This window comes from Eleutherodactylus coqui, chromosome 2 (genome assembly GCF_035609145.1).
Source record: "Eleutherodactylus coqui strain aEleCoq1 chromosome 2, aEleCoq1.hap1, whole genome shotgun sequence".
Classification (NCBI taxonomy): Eukaryota; Metazoa; Chordata; class Amphibia; order Anura; family Eleutherodactylidae; genus Eleutherodactylus; species Eleutherodactylus coqui.
Genome location: NC_089838.1, coordinates 12968467 through 12985137, shown reverse-complemented (window position 1 = coordinate 12985137; position 16671 = coordinate 12968467). Strand labels below are relative to the sequence as shown.

The 16671-nt window shown below is 44.1% G+C and overlaps 1 protein-coding gene across 1 annotated transcript; it reads right to left on the bottom strand.

The window, feature by feature from the left end:
- Positions 1-1085: 1085 nt before the first annotated feature.
- Positions 1086-12493, bottom strand: LOC136610176 (hepatitis A virus cellular receptor 1 homolog). Its single transcript, XM_066589418.1, has 5 exons — positions 12436-12493; positions 3952-4290; positions 3040-3108; positions 2304-2360; positions 1086-1157 (listed from the first exon to the last, which is right to left on the bottom strand). The coding sequence occupies exons 1-4, from the start codon at positions 12479-12481 to the stop codon at positions 2332-2334; spliced, it is 483 nt and encodes a 160-aa protein (XP_066445515.1). The 5' UTR covers positions 12482-12493; the 3' UTR covers positions 1086-1157; positions 2304-2331.
- Between the last annotated feature and the right edge of the window lie 4178 nt (positions 12494-16671).

Here is a 16671-nt window from a genome sequence, read left to right as displayed (position 1 = left end):
ATAGTGTGGGAGATTGCCATCAACTACAATCACCCATTGCAAGATGTTGCAGCATATACTTACATGGGATGAGATGTCCCAATCTAATCCTCATTTTACACCATCGTCTGTCTTTGTCCCAATTTTGCCCAAATCCAGACACCTTTAAAACAATGTAGGTTCTGTTCACACCTGCATTGTAGCCTCCATTATAAACGCATTGCCAAAACCTCATCCAAATAAGAAGAAGCTATTACTATAAATGGTAGGTGGGGGCCCAGTTACAGAATTTGCATTCGAGCCTTGGAGTACCAAGTTATAGCTCTGATCCCGTACATTGAATGGAGCTTTAAACAATAAAGCCCAATACTCTGTTTGTAAATCAAGAATATGAGAACTACATTTTCCCAAAGCTGCATAATCGGCCCTATCTTCTTCAATGATACCATCAATACCAAATGTTTCCTGATGATATTCAGAGACTTCGTGAACCAGCTGGATGTCGAGGAGCTACAAAATGGTACATCCAGCAAGACCGGACAACTTGTCACACGTCCAACCAGAGCATGAGAGAAATTCATTCTTTCTTCAGGACAGGGTCATCTTGAAGGATCTGTGGCCACCGAGATCACTGGACCTTACACCGGTAGACTTTTTTCCGTGGGGCCAGTTAAAGGGAAAAGTGTTTGCAAATAAACTCTGCACTGTTGCCCTACTAAATAATAACATTAGATGTGAAATTGCCGTAATCGGTGAGGGCATGTTGCAGTGTGCTTTTCAGCAACATGGAACCTTGGGTTCAGAAGTGTTTAGAGATCGGCGGTGGCCACTCTAAACATCTGCTGTGATAACTCTGAGCTCAACAGGAACCAAGGAAGGCGTCAATATTCACTCTTCATATATCATTGTTCCAAGCACAAGAGTTGGGAAATTACTGGGTTGCACTTCGAGTAAAACACCTTGTAGTTTTGCAACAACTGGAAAGCCAGCGGTTGAAAGCCATTGGTCTGAACAGCTAACGTATAATCTAATCAGTTTTTGGTTGATGTTGGCTTGATGCCCCCAACCCTATCCCCTGCTCTACTGAATAAATCATACAGGAGGTTTTATCATATATCTTTTATTGCACATTAGTTTTCTGTTTTTCCACATCTCACATCAATTCTGTTCATTTCATGCTGCAGAGAGAAGGATATACAGTATTACTTCAACTAAAACTAGGGAGGCCTGCAGTTCACAATAAGCACTGTGCAATGGTGCAAGGAATCAATTTATAATATGGAAAAAAAGATGGTCAAAACTTATCAGAGTATTAAAAGTTTCCACAGCGCCCCTAGAGGTCATAACTAGGGACAGGGATAGGTAGTGATTCCAATTGCATCATTTTCAGGAATTGTTATTTATGCAACTCACTAATAAAATAAAGTGGATCTGTCAACAGACGTGTACATAAAAGTCAAAGGGCTACACAGCAAAACTTTGAAAGGGTCCCACAAATACACTGAGAGCTCCACCAAAAGTGCTACACTTAAGTTAAGGTTAATGTGCACTATTACATTTCTAGATCCAATATATTGTGGCGATTAATTTAATCATATATCTGTATAAGAAGGGGTGTAACTAGAGCACAATGGGCCCTATGGCAAATTTGGGACTTTGCCCCCCACTCCCACCTTCCCCATTCGCCAGGGTCTATATATACCACCATGACAACTTCTGTTAGCTATGACTCATCTCTGCAGAACTTAGCACACAGATATCTTTGGCTCCTCACTTTCCTGGCACATCTCTCTCCCCCTCTAAACAAACACTTCATCCATAGCAGCTCAGACAGTAAAAATGGCACCTTTTAGGCCCCACAAAGTAGTAGTAATCCCTTTGTGCCCCCACATAGTAGCAGTGTTCTCTTGTATCAGTACTTCCCCCGTAGCTTCAGTGTTCCACCTACAGCAATAGTGCCTTTTGTGTTGCGCCTTAGAGCAATAGTGCCTCCAGTGTTTCCCCTACAGCAATGGTGCCTCTAGTGTTCCCCTACAGTAATAGCTTAGTTCGAGGGTGGAGCAACTCAATGATTGACAGATGCATTATCATACAGAGATAGCCATCAGTCATTGAGTAGGACCACCCAGTGGAGTCATCAGTATATAGAGCAGGGACATAAATTGCTATATTGCAAGTTCTTCTAAATCTTTCTCCACTAAACTATATATCAATGTACTCAGCCTGCCCTTCTCTATAACAGACCACAAGGAGATAAGATACTGTGTTCAACCTGCCGGATCCACTTTAAGAAATGTGATTCCAAACAGAACTTCAAATGATACCTGGTTTGTGATCCTCTTACTCAGGGTCTTAATCTGTATCATCAGGACATTCTTCAACTAGAAGAATATGGAAAATAATGACAAATCATCCCATGACATAACACTACAAACTCCACCCATTACATATGGGGAAAAGTTATTCCCCTCTCCCCATTTTATTAATTATCCATGCTGGGATCAGCCAAGCATGCATGTATATGGGTATGGTAGTAGAAATAAGAGCATGGTGAATGTGCGTTTGCTCCACAGCTAATGTATGTCTATAAGCAATAAATCCAAAGGAACGAGGAACTGGACTGCTCTGCTTTATTTCCTTTCTGCCATGTAAAACAGGAGAACACGTTTCGACCTCACCTGCTTCTCATGAGGTGGACAAGAACCGGGTGAAGTTCGAAACGTGTTCTCCGTCTGAATTTATCCTGTTTTACATGGCACAAAGGAAATAAAGCAGAGCAGTCTTTTGTAAAGAATTCCAACTCATTCTTTTGGATTTATTGCTTATAAGAAGACTGCGGTGACTGAGCGATACAGCCGGTAATGAGAGGAGTGCCGCGTTAATGAAGAAAGTGCTGGGACATCAGAGGAGGTGAGCTGTTTTCTCTTTTTCTTGGTATATGCTATAATGTATGTCTATGATCGGCTTAAGAACTGACAATTACTGCAAGTTCCCAGAGACTTTGTGCAGGGAGGTGCGATGCAGATATTTCATTGTGTGCTGTATAAATAAATGACTTACGCATGGTGAACATGTTTTCCTCTCCTCTTGTGGGATGGTGATCTGGCGTTTTAACAGTTGCTGGATCTTCTGTTGCAAAAACAATAATGTATTAAAAGCCGTGTGTAGTAGATGTAGCTAATGGAAGTGTAGAAGTAGCAATCACACCTAAGAAGACACCCATAATACAAATAGCACAAGGACGTTGGGGGTCCCTGTTACAGATTTTACATTGGGGTCCAAAAAGCATAAAGTCAAGTTGTAAACTATTTGTGGTCTATCCTCAGAAAAGGCCATCAATAGTAGATCAGAAGGGGTTTGTCGGCAGGGATCCCTGCCTATCAGTTATTTGCCAGGCCACTGCATTCACGCACTGAGCTGATTTTTACAGAAAGTGGACAACTCCGTTCCCGCTGCAGTGGCTAAGCTTGGTATTGCAGGCAAAGTTCCCATTCACTTTAATGCCTGCAATACCAAGCCTGGACACTGCAGTAAAAACAGAGCTGTCTGCTTCCTGCAAAAATCAGCTCAGTGCTTAAGCACATTGGCCCGAAGAACAGCTGATTGGCAGAGGTCCCTGGCGGCAGACCCTCGCTGATCTACTATTGATGACCTATTCTGCACATTAAAGTTATGTTTTTGATTGCCCCCAAGCCACTGTTGTATATCTATAGACTCAAAATCATTACTACTAAGGATGGAAAAGCCAATCAATTCACATCCCAAATGTATTTTAAGGTGAGCAGCATTGATAGTTATACAGGACATCACTACAAAACTCCATCACTGGTGACCAGACATCTTATATTCATATTATATGGCATTGGTGTCCTAATACTATGGACCTTTAGTAAGTCTCCAAATAACCTAATATTGTCCCCATCTATATATGTATATAGCTTCATAGGGCTACAAAAATGAGAAACATATCACCATTTTCTATCTTCACTTTGAACTCCTTCTTCAGGTCATTGAATAGTCCTTCGACCTCCACACGGCAGCAGTACATTCCTTCATCTTCCTTAGCGGCCTTAATGATGGTCAGGGACACGTCCCCCTGACTGAGGTTCCCCTGTAACTCATATCTGTCAGATTTCCTGCTGGTCACGCTTGCGTGATTAGTACTGATGATCATATCATTACACTTAGACCATGGACATGTGCCTCGGCCCCAGCAAATATTATTTGGATACTTATCTACAACATAATTGCAGGGTAAGATCAAATTGTGATTCACTAGACCTGTCACATCTTCAGCTGATGCTGCCATAGCTGTGGGGAAAAATGAGATGTGAGACTATACGTTATTATATTACTCCAGCAGGCTTCTAGAAATTCACAAATTTATTAAATACCCCAGGGTTAATTAATGGTCTCTTGCTAATTCACCCCCCACCCCACAGGTTTCATAACTTCAAGATCTTCAGATAGGCAGGGGAGGTCATTTAGGACCAGGCACTGTAAATTTACGGCGCCTGGTCCTGGGCTTAAAGCCTAGCAGTATGTAAAATTACAGTGGCGCTTTAAGCCCCCTGCTCTGCAATTAATCAGAGCAGGAACAGGTTATCAGCTGTTAGTGACAGAAGACAGGAGGGGTATTTAACCCTTTCTGCCTTCTGCTTCCCCAAGTACATAGCGCTCAAAGAGCACTGTGTGGGGAAAGTGAAAGTAAACTGTAACTTTCACTCCGGGAGGCATATTATCAATTTCTGCAACACCTCGGCCCTAACAACCAATCAGGTTGAATCAGCCAACCCAAACAACCAATCAGGTTGAATCAGCCAAACCAAACAACCAATCAGGTTGCTGGAATTGTGAATCAAAACCAATCAGGTTGCTGGAATTGCTGAATACGGCCGAGGTGTTGCAAAAATTCATAATATGATAATATGCCTCCGGGAGCCGGGGGGTCATGTGACCGCTGGGGTTACCTGCTACATCAGAGCTGGAGGGTCATACTAGACCCTGGCCAGCTCTGCCAGTGACCAATGTCATTGCAGGGGTTGTTTTCCCCTGTAACTGAGGCTCCCATTGATGTAAAACAAAATTACAGAATATAACAACAATACATACATAAGATAAATAATAACACAAAGCCGATGCCAACCTAAAACCGTCGCTATAAGTTTCCTGTATCCAAAACCATACATATTATATATCAAAACGTCCGAAACAAAATGAGGAACCCGTTCCCATACTTTATTTTAGTGTAAATATACTAATAGAAAAAAAATAACTAGAAATGTAAAAAAAAATTTTTTTTTAGCTTTTTACGCCCGATAAAAATAAAAAAACGGGAAAAAAAAGTCAGTAAAAAAGATATTAAAAAATAGCCCTAAATGTCACGGAAAAAAAGGCAGCAAAAATTATTTTGATAGTTAAAGGGAAAAAAAGGGCAGTTAAACCACCACGGGGTAAAATCCCTAAAAAGTGTCTTAGGGTACAAAACAGCCTAGTTCTTAAGGGGTTGAAGTGACCCTCTGATATATCAGGATAAAATTCTGTCCAGGGACAGGAAAGGGAGGGTATATATTACCTGCAGTTATTCTTTGTTGCACCTCTGATCCGACAGTTTTTTTCTAATTACCTAAAGCACACTATGCAGTGCTCTCTGATTGGCCAGTGCTGATCAATATGAGCAGCTCTGACCAATCAGAGAGCAGTTATAATGCACTAATAGTCAAACAACTACCAATACACTGTGGGGATTAAGGCCCAATGTCCACGGGAAAACAGATTTATTAAATCCGCGCAGGTCTCCTGCAAGCGTGATCCACGCCCATAGGGAATCATTGGGCACCCGCAGGTAATTAAATACCTGCGAATGTCAATTTCCCCTGGTGTGCGGATCGCATGCACAGGAAAACAACAGCCACATGCTCCATTTTTGTGTGGTTTTCCCGTACGGACGGCTCTGTGGCTTCCATTGAAATCAACAGCACAGATGCGGGCCGCAGGAAAGCAGGAGTTAAAAAAAAAGGCACATCGCCGGCGTTCCGGCTGCCACGGAGGAAATTCCTGCAGCACCCAGACAGGTGAATATAATCTTTTTTCTGGCTTCATGTCTGTGGGCCAGGTGGAATCCACTGCAGGCTTCTGCATGGGGTAACCGTGCGGGCCCGTGGACATGAGGCCCAAGTAGTGTGAACATTGTGTCAGATATCTTGGACAGCCGAAAACAGGACTCGGAACCCATTGATCAGAGGGATGGCAGAGAAGAACAACTGCAGGTAACATACTACTCGCCCACTTCGGTCCCCGGACACAATTGCAGAATTAAGTCCCAAAACTGGAGGGTCACTTTAAGACTATAAAGTTTTGAAAATGTTTAGAGGCAAGTCATAATTTGGGTTTCATCTGGTAGATGGGCCTTTTCATGACACCAGAAATAAATGTCTTCTACACTATTCAGGTAACTCCTAAGACTGATTCTAATGTGATACCTGCCCTTTCCTCAGACACTGATCACTTACTTAAAGGGATTGTCCCACTGTTTACTATTAATAACCTATCTGCAAGATAGGTCATCAATTGCAGATAGACAGGGATCCACTGCTTAGGATTCCTGCCAATCAGTTGATCACCAGGGTCGATCGCTGTCAGGGTGAAGTCACACGAACGTATATCGGCTCGGTTTTCACGCCGAGCCGATATATGTTGTCCTCGTGTGCAGGGGGGGGGGGAGGATGGAAGAGCCAGAAGCAGGAACTGAGCTCCCGGCCCCCTCTCCGCCTCCTCTCCGCCCCTCTGCACTATTTGTAATGGGAAGAGGCGGCGCGGGGGCGGGGCTAAGTTCCGATAATTAGCCCCGCCCCCGTCCCACCTTTCCCCATTGCAAATAGTGCAGAGGAGCGGAGAGGAGGCAGAGAGGGGGGCGGGAGCTCAGTTCCTGCACTTGGCTCTTCCATCCTCCCCCCCCTGCACACGAGGACAACGTATATCGGCTCGGCGTGAAAACCGAGCCGATATACGTTCGTGTGACTTCACCCTCAGAAAGGAGTCGTCTTTGTTTCCATTCACTTCAATGGGACTCAGCATGTAATTCCAGCTGGGCCACTGAGTACTGTATGGAACCGCCTGCTTCCAGCAACAAACACAGCATCTGAATCTATATATATAAAATTGAATATATGTGTGTGTATGTCTGTCTGTTTGTCCTTTATGCATTACTACACCATTCATCCAATCGCCATGAAACTTTGGAAAGTTGTTGAGTACACTCCTGGGAAAATTACTGGCATAGTACATCTATCCTATGATAAATGGGGCGCGTGCGAGCGTCGTCGACAGTTACGCCCCCCCCCACGTAGATCGTTCGATTTCCATCATTGCCACTAATTCTCTCACTTCCCGATGTTGTAGAAACATGAAATTTGGCATGAGCATTGATTATGTCATAAATAGGAAAAGTTAATGTGTCCCAACTCGATTATTCAATTCTAATTGAATAATTAGAATTTGGACGCAAAAGAATTAGTGTCCAAATTTTACATACGGAATCTAATTCTCTCACTTTCTGATATATAAAAATGAATGTATGCCTGTCTGTCCGTTAAGCATTACTACACCATTCATCCAATCACCATGAAACTTTGGGAAGTTGCTGAGTACACTCCTGGGAAGATTACTGGCATAGTACATCTATCCTACGATAGGTGGCGCGCCGGCGAGCGTCGTCGACAGTTATGCCCCCCAGACAAAGATCGTTCGATTTCCATCTCAAGCACAAATCAAAAGGCATTACGAGCAATGGGATGCGTGTTCAACTACAAAATGATGCATCCGACGAACGTTCCGCAAGACAATTGCTGGATATTGAGAATGCTGAGGTAAAATGAAAGCTGTGCTGTGATTGGTTGCTATATATTATACTGCTGAGGTAAAATGAAAGCTGTGCTGCGATTGGTTGCTATTTCTTATACTGCTGAGGTAACATGAAAGCTATGCTGTGATTGGTTGCTATATATTATACCGCTAAGGTAAAATGAATGCTGCGCTGTGATTGGTTGCTATTTTTTATATCGCTGAGGCAGAATAAAGGTTGCGCTGTGATTGGTTGTTATTTCTCTTACTGCTGAGGTAACATGAAAGCTGCACTGTGATTGGTTGTTATATATTATAAAGCTGAGGTAACATGTAAGCTGCGCTGTGATTGGGTGTTATATATTATAAAGCTGAGGTAACATGTAAGCTGCGCTGTGATTGGTTGTTATATATTATACCACTGAGGTAACATGAAAGCTGCGCTGTGATTGGTTGTTATCTAGATATATAAAAACGAATCTATGTATGTCTGTCTGTCTTCACAGCAACGCGCGACGGGTAAGCTAGTTGACAATAAACAAGCGTCTGTGTATCACATTACGCAATTCCCTTAGAACTCGGGGGTGTATGCTATCGGCACCCGGCGATTTGTCTATTTTAATTGTTTTAAGGCGACTCTGCACTTCCTCTTAGGTTAGATTGGTGACATTTAGTGGAGAGTTTACTTCATCACCCTGCATCTCATCTGACATTTCATTTTCCTCTGTGAATACACTGGAGAAAAAAAACAAGGTAATTGATTTGCTTTCTTCTCATCACCATCTACAATTTTTCCTACATAAAGGGCCAACACTTCAGTATTCATCTTTTTTCTATTTATACGAGAAAAAATATTAATACTGAATCCTTTTTCTCATATAAATAGATGACGGACAGTTTAAGGTTAGTTTTACTCTCTTTAGCAATAAGTCTCTCTGTCCCCAGCTGTGCTGCTTCTATCTGCTTTTTACATAATTAGTTTTTCTCCTTGCAGGTTTTTAGTGCTTCTTCGCTGCCTTCTTGTTTTGGTATTTCAGATGCTTTCTTTTTGCCGTTTATTGCCCCTTGACATTACATATTGAGCCGTATTGGCTTTCTCCTACTCCTAACCCTTTTATTCCTGTAAGGTATGAACCCCTTACAGTAAGTATTTAAGATGTTTTTAAACATTTCCCATTTATTGTCTGTACTTGAAAACAAAAGCTTTGGTCCGGTGTCGCCAGTAAAGCAAAATGTGATTGTTCTCAGTAAGAGAAACCAAGTGATCTTGTAGATATGATACCCTTTAATGGTTAACATCATGTAGTTTTGTTAGCCATTAACCCTTTCCAATCCAATGTCATGTCTGTCCTGACATCATAATTTCCCTCCACAGCTCCAATGTCAGGACAGGCTCGACACTGCAGTGCAGGAGTGCATCTGCACCGGATCGTCAGACACATCGGGTGCAGATACACTCCTGCACTGGTCCTTATCTAGGACCCCTGAGGAGAAGGCAGAAAGCGTTTTTAACCCTTTCTGCCTTTTCCTTTACACATTACATAGCGCTCAATTAGCGCTATGTAATGCACGGAGATTCCGGACGGCGATCATGTGACCTCCGGTGTCACCTGACCCCCAGCGGTCACATGAACGCTGAGCTGGGAGCCTGCACCGTGGGGGGGCCTGCTTACCTGTCCGGCGTCTTCTGCATTCTCCCTTCTGTCTCCCGGCTCGGCGATCATGTGACCGTTGGGTGCCACCTGACCCCAGCGGTCACATGATCGCCGAGCCGGGAGGCAGAAGGGAGAATATGGAAGACGCCAGACAGGTAAGCAGGTCCCCCCACGGTGCAGTGAGCACCTGCACCCTCCTGAACTCTGTCAGTTCAGGAGGGTGCAGGACAATGTATTTTTTCTCATTTATTCTCACCAGCTCCAATTTATTTGTAGCTGAGGAGAATGAATGAGAAAAAATAATTGGATTGGAAAGGGTTAAAAGGTATCATATCTACAAGATCACTCGGTTTCTCTTATCGAGACCAATCACACTTATATGTACTCTTATTTCTGAGGACATTTTCCTAGTCAATATGATTTTGGGCATCGCTGAGCCTTAAAGTTTAACCCTTTCCAATCCACTGTCTGGCGACATTTTGATTGAAGGCTGTACAGCTCCGATGTTGGAAGACGTCCGACAGGGTATTCTTAGTGTATATTACTGGCCGCTCTGTTGTCAGGGGCCTCTCCAGCATGTCCCATACCACAGTACTGGCTCTAGCCAGCAGATGGCGCCATTGTATAATGGCAGAAAGAGAAAGCCCCCTAGGAAACCTTCAATCTAAAATTGGATTGCAAAGGGTTAATATTTTTGTAGCTCCCTGATAAAACTCCCTTTTGAAAGACAAGTGGAAATGTATTATATTATGGTCACAATTATCTCGGTGCCCCCCAACCTACACCCCTGATATTCTATCAGGCCTGTTAGATAGTACTAAGTCCAAAATGGAGGTCCCTCTAGTCGGGTCCTGTACATGTTTGGTAAGGCAATTATCTTTAGTTATTGACAGAAACTTGTTAGTTCTTGGTAATCCATTTCTGATTGTTCGTTATCAGGGCTCCTACACACTGCGCTTTTCTTGCGCGTTTTTTTTCACACGATATGGCCGCTTGGAAGCCTGCATAGGATTGTGTTAATAAATGTAATGCTATGCAGACAGCTGTGATTTAGCCACGCGAAATCTCGCGCGGCATGCAGAGCCCCACACAGAAACGTCACTCACCTGCCGCCGGCTCCGGTCTGCACATGCGCCGGCTGACTGTCAGCCAGCACATGAAAGAGCTGGGGCCGCAGGAGCAGGTGAGTGACACACTGCTATCTGCAGGCGCTCGGGTCGGGTCCCGCGGCGAGAATCCTCGCCGCCGGATCCGATCCACCCGTCTGCAGGTGGCCTATCGCTGCGTTTTTTTCACACAATTGTCTTTCTTAAGTTAAAAACCCATCGCACAAAAATCACAAAGCACAAACTTGCGATGCATTTTTAACATTTGAAAGTCCCATTGATAATGGCGTAAAAAAACGAGCAAGTGTGCAGGAGCCCTCAGTTTATGCGTGCATGGATCTTGGAAATCTGAATGATAATAGTTGGCGGTAAATGCAGGCAGCGACTGAACAACGAATGATAATTTATTTGTCGGTCAGTTTCTGCAGGCATACAAATCAAACAATAATCGGCCTTTGTAAGCAGACCATCATTCATCTGGTGTAAAAGGGTCCTTAGTAGAGATGAGCGAGCGTACTCGGAAAAGCACTACTCGCTCGAGTAATTTGCTTTATCCGAGTATCGCTGTGCTCGTCCCTGAAGATTCGGGTGCCGGCACGGAGCGGGGAGCTGCAGGGGAGAGCGGGGAGGAACGGAGGTAAGATCTTTCTCTCCCTCTCTCCCGCCCGCTCTCCCCTGCTCCCCGCTGCGACTCACCTGTCAGCCGCAGCGGCACCCGAATCTTCAGGGACGAGCACAGCGATACTCGTATAAAGCAAATTACTCGAGTGAGTAGTGCTTTTCCGAGTACGCTCGCTCATCTCTAGTCCTTAGCTTTGTTTTCTTGGACTCCTATTGCAATCAGAGCTGTGGGGGGAGGCTCCTGCTGCAGGCAGTTCCCTAACAGTGAGGAATGGGATTGTAAGAAGGAGGGAAAAAATGTCTGATCTCCTGAGATATATAGAAGAATTCTTTATGTATTTCTATATTATTGAGTAAAATTTCAATATTTCAATTATTTTGCAATATTTTATTTATTAACTATTTTCAATGTATGTAGTTATTTATTCCTAACTTCAGACATTAGCTATAGAATGTTATACACAGTCCCATACTGAGGATGTTCCTCCTTTTCATTGGTGCGATTATAAATATTCAATGTATACAGACCGATGCAAAGACACTAGATAAAACACTTCGGTGTCCTAAATATAAAATATGGGCAATGACACTATACAGAGTACATAGATTATACCGCCATACTGTGCACATTAGTAATACCGCCATATAGTTCACAGAAATGACGTTACTATATTGTACAAATGAACACTGCTGCTGTTAGCATGCAAATGAAATCCCATATAAAGACAGAATGCCCCCAGAGTGGTCACAAAACTTTACGTCCCTGGGTTCCATACTGGGGTTATGTCTGAATCCCTGAAACAGGATTCAAATGGAACAACGGGATGAAGTAATAGACTTTCATTGCTCACTAGGAGACCAATAAGGTAAGTATAGTCAGCACAAATGCTCAAGTGGAGCATTCATCTCTGCTTGAGCGATGGAAGTCTACAGTTCTATCCCAGGGTTCAATCTGAATCCCATTTTCAGTGATTTAGACTAAATACGGGGGCGTAGACTTTAATGTATTGAGATCGCCCCCTCCGCCGTGTTCACCGGCGTCTACCTTGGTTTGAGTGTCAACTTAAGAAAATGTGCATTTTAACCCAGATGGACCACAATAACTACGGTATATCAACCAAATACTATCAAAGGTTTAATAAATGGAATGTGATATAGCGGCACCAGAAAAAAGTGATCGTATTCTGGTACCCAAAAACAGAAAAAATGGCAAAACCTGATCAGATACCCACCTGTAATGGACAGGAGAAGGATAATGGAAGCTGTGCACACATGCATTCTGCGCAGTCTTGTGGGGGATGAAGATCAGACAATGGCTCTATAGTGTTAAGAAGGCATAGAAATAGGAAAGGGAAGGGAAGTAACTTTGAGGTAGGAAGTATTGCTGCAGCATTTGTGGTAAAATTACCATTGCGGTATAAGGGTGAGAAAAGCATAAAGCTATCTTTTTTTTTCCCATCCACCACCGAACTTTAGCTAAAAATAACAAAAGGAAGAGTCATCAATGCAAGAATAGACCAAGTGGATTCTGACCTACAATACCTGCACCTTGGCATGCTCCTAAATAATGCTGTGTCAGATGCCCGGGCCTCAGAATGCCCCAGGGTTGTACCATATAATAGAGCACACTAATAGTGCCAGGCAGGGGCAGCACAAGGTGTTTGGTGAGAGTCTTTGTAACATAATGGTGGGCTAAATGCAAATATTTTTGAACATTTTCATATCCACCCAACTTTTGAAAATGAGAAAGTGCCAGTGCCCACCACCCACATGTGCCTGCGTGCTAGCGGTATAGTGTGCTGTACATAGCTTTCTCTGTGTTATTCTTGGTGTTCCTAGCACATTACGGACTAGATCCGTATCAAAGTGCCATTGGAATAGACGCAGAAGGATGGGTGACAAGGTCATGAAGACAGTAACTGTGACAAACCGCAGCTAACGTGGCAACAAATGCGGCAGTGCAACAAGCACAGCAATGTGAATGTAAAGGGGCCCATGTGAAGGCTTCAGTAAATATGCATGCACCCAAGTGAACATTCATTCACTCATGACATTTATTCGGTCTAACAAATGTTCTCTTGCTCGAGCGAAGCCCCGCCCCCTCCCGCGGGACTACTAGCAGCCATCTTTGGCTACATAAGAAATTAGAGTTGCACCATCAGGACAGAGCAGCGGCGCTGAGCCAAGTCAGAGGGCATAGTAACACAGCGGCAGCCGTTTCTAACGACTATGGAGTAGAGTGAGCGCACTGTCCCTATACCGGGGATGAGACTGCCGGATGAGAGGGCCCAAAGATCTGGAGCCACAGAGTACAGACCGCATGGAAGGAGGGGGGGGGGGGTCTTCCTTCCCATAAGGGACACGGTCTCCAAAGTAGATGACAGCACCGTTGTGTGGATAAAGAGGAGAGCTGCAGAGCCACTCTTAGGCCACATCCGCTCTAACCAAAATATAGGGGGATTAGCACTGGAAGGCACAGAGCATAAGATCGCAGCATATGCGGACGACCTCTTATTTTTTATCACCAAACCACGAATTTCCCTACCCAATTTAGTGTCAGAAATCAATCGATATTCATCGCTATCCAATTTTAAGATCAGTTCTCAGAAATCTGCGGTTTGAACATCTCGCTCCCACAGGCCTTAGCGGGAGAGCTCAAAGACTCTTTTTCGTTCCCATGGAAGAAAGACCAGATTCTATGCCTAGGGATCAATCTTACATCTACTGTAGCGGGGTTGTATTCCGCAAATTATCCTAATCCTATTAACAAGATTCGACAAGATTTAAACTCCTGGACAAAGGGACTTTTTTGGGGGTTAGGGAGGTGTGCCTTATTCAAAATGAACATCCTACCAAGAGTGCTGTATATGTTTCAGGCCCTGCCGATCCATGTACCCAGACAATTCTTTAGCAACTACTTTTGCTTATGTCCAAATTTGTCTGGGCAACTAAACCAACCCGCATAGCTCGCAACACCTTGACCAGGCCAAAAAAAGAGGGGGGTATGGGCCTACCAAACTTCCCTCGATACTACCAGGCGGCACATCTAGTGCGCATAATAGATTGGCACAGACATCGGGGCCTTAAACAATGGATTGACTTGGAACAGATAGCAACACCTGTGTCCCTATTGGTTCTTCCATGGATACAGGACCAAGTCACACAGAGCTGGCAAGCCATCCTACAATTGGCCCCACGTTGACAATTCTACCAAGGATCATAGAGGGGGCAGGTGTCTCCCCCAGACTTTCTCCCATGTATCCGATCCTAGGTAACCCGGAATTCCCTCCAGGTAACGAGAGCAAAACATACCGGGAATGGTTTGCTGGAGGCAGATTTAGAACAGGTCATTTCCTGCGAGAGGGCCACTGGCTGATGGGAGAGGACCTGGGAGAAACGACCGGCCAAACCAGGCTTTCATTCTGGCAAAACATTCAATTAAGACACTTTCTCCGATCTCTCCCCCACCCAAGCTTATTCTCCCGCCCCAAGACACAATTTGAGATGGCGTGCAGTGAAGAGGGTCCCTCCAGGCACACGCTTTCACGAATGTATGGTATACTAAACACACAAATGGAGACCATGCCCCCAAGATACCTACAGCAATGGGAAAAGGACCGCAATACTACATTCAGTTTAGAGGAAAGGGAGAAAATATTCTCAGTGACGCATTCAGCCTCCATATCAAGCCAGATACAGGAGTCAGGGTATAAGATCCTCTCGCGTTGGTACAGGGTGCCGTCCCGCCTACACAAGATGTTCCCTTCGGTCCCCTCTTTATGTTGGAGATGTGGGATAGAACAGGGCACGCTGTTACATGTCTTCTGGGACTGGCCGGTGCTGGCGGACTTCTGGTCAGAAGTATGGAGAATTACTTCTAAGTTCGCTCAATATGCCCTACCTAAATCGCCAGTCTTTTTCCTTCTGCGTCACTGCGACATCCCTCTATCAACGTGTAAAAAGTCAGTGGTGCGCCATCTGATTAGCGCAGCAAGATCCTGCATTCCCAGACCTTGGACACAGACAGCACCGCCCACCCTAAAGATGTGGCTTAATTCTATAAACTGGATTATGGAGATGGAGGACCTCACGGCCACACTCAGAGGTACGCAAGATAAATTTTGAAAGACTTGGTACTGCTGGATAGATTTCCAGAACACCGAGGAGTACAGGCAGCAGTAAGTCCCTGAATTGATGTTGTTTTCCAACTGCTTTCCCTTCCCTCTCCTTTCCTTCTATTTCTAATATATGTAGGTTCCCATATATGTTTGTCCCTTCTGTATTGCGTATTTAAGCAAAGAAGATAAGACAGTTGCAAAAACGTTCTTGTTCACAGATAGAGTGTTCAGAACAGGGGGAAAACGGAAATCTCCAGGACCATTGAACAGAACTTTGGTTCTCCCTTGTCTGTGTAGTTACATACTGGAATAATTGTTAAAGTTGATCAGAACTTGGATGTATGCTGCTGTAGATTTATGGCAGACCGTCAATGGAAACTGAAAATGTTAAATAAAGAATTAAAAAAAGATGAAAGCTGCAGGAACAACCTAAGACCGTTCCAACGACAGCTGTGTGAACAATAAGGACAGCAGATATGACAGATGGATGAGTTCGGATTGATGGACTATCTCCCCAGGGAAGGTGACATGATGAGAGTGATGTGACGCTCACAGGATATAGGATGTCTGTTAATGTAATGTGATGGGTAAATCGTGATGTGACGGGGGACAGGGCCCTGCGGAAATGGACGCACTATGTTCTTATATGAGATTTACGTGAGACTTGAGATGATGTTCGCACCTTAGGTGTGTGTGTATCCGCAGTGGCGTGGCAGCTATGGTGCATTAGACCGCAATGTCACCATACTGCAGACCTTCTGTAATACGGAGTACAAAGATGGTTATGGAGCATGATATGGTGATAGTAATTATGGTCCCTACCCGTACATGGACAATCTTACTCCGCGGGAAGCACACAATAAGAATTGCCAAACTTACCACTGTATGTGGCATGCCGCACCAGATCACGATTGACCACGTTTTAGGGGAGCAGCAGAGCCACCATGACTACCATCTTAATTTCCCACTGCTTTGCCCCTCTTGTAGGTCTGCACTCGGTTTAGCCTACTACAGACATAGATACATTTGAGCAGGATGCTGCAGCAGGGTCTCGGTGTGTTATACAATCATCACATTCATGCATGCACATATACGTACGCTCACAATATGCAAGGATGCACAGATATGTAGACAATCAAGTACATGCTCATGACACACATTCAACGTGTTTACTAGATTCAAACGTTTTAGGTTTTCTCCTAATTTGCTGTTACTTAGACCTCTCACAATGAGTTTCTGTATTGTGCACACCGTCTGTATCTTATATACGTCTTTCATCAAGTAGCCAATTCCATATGTGCCATGGAGGGGAGTGAAGCAGTAATGGGGGACAGTAGAAAATAGGGCGAG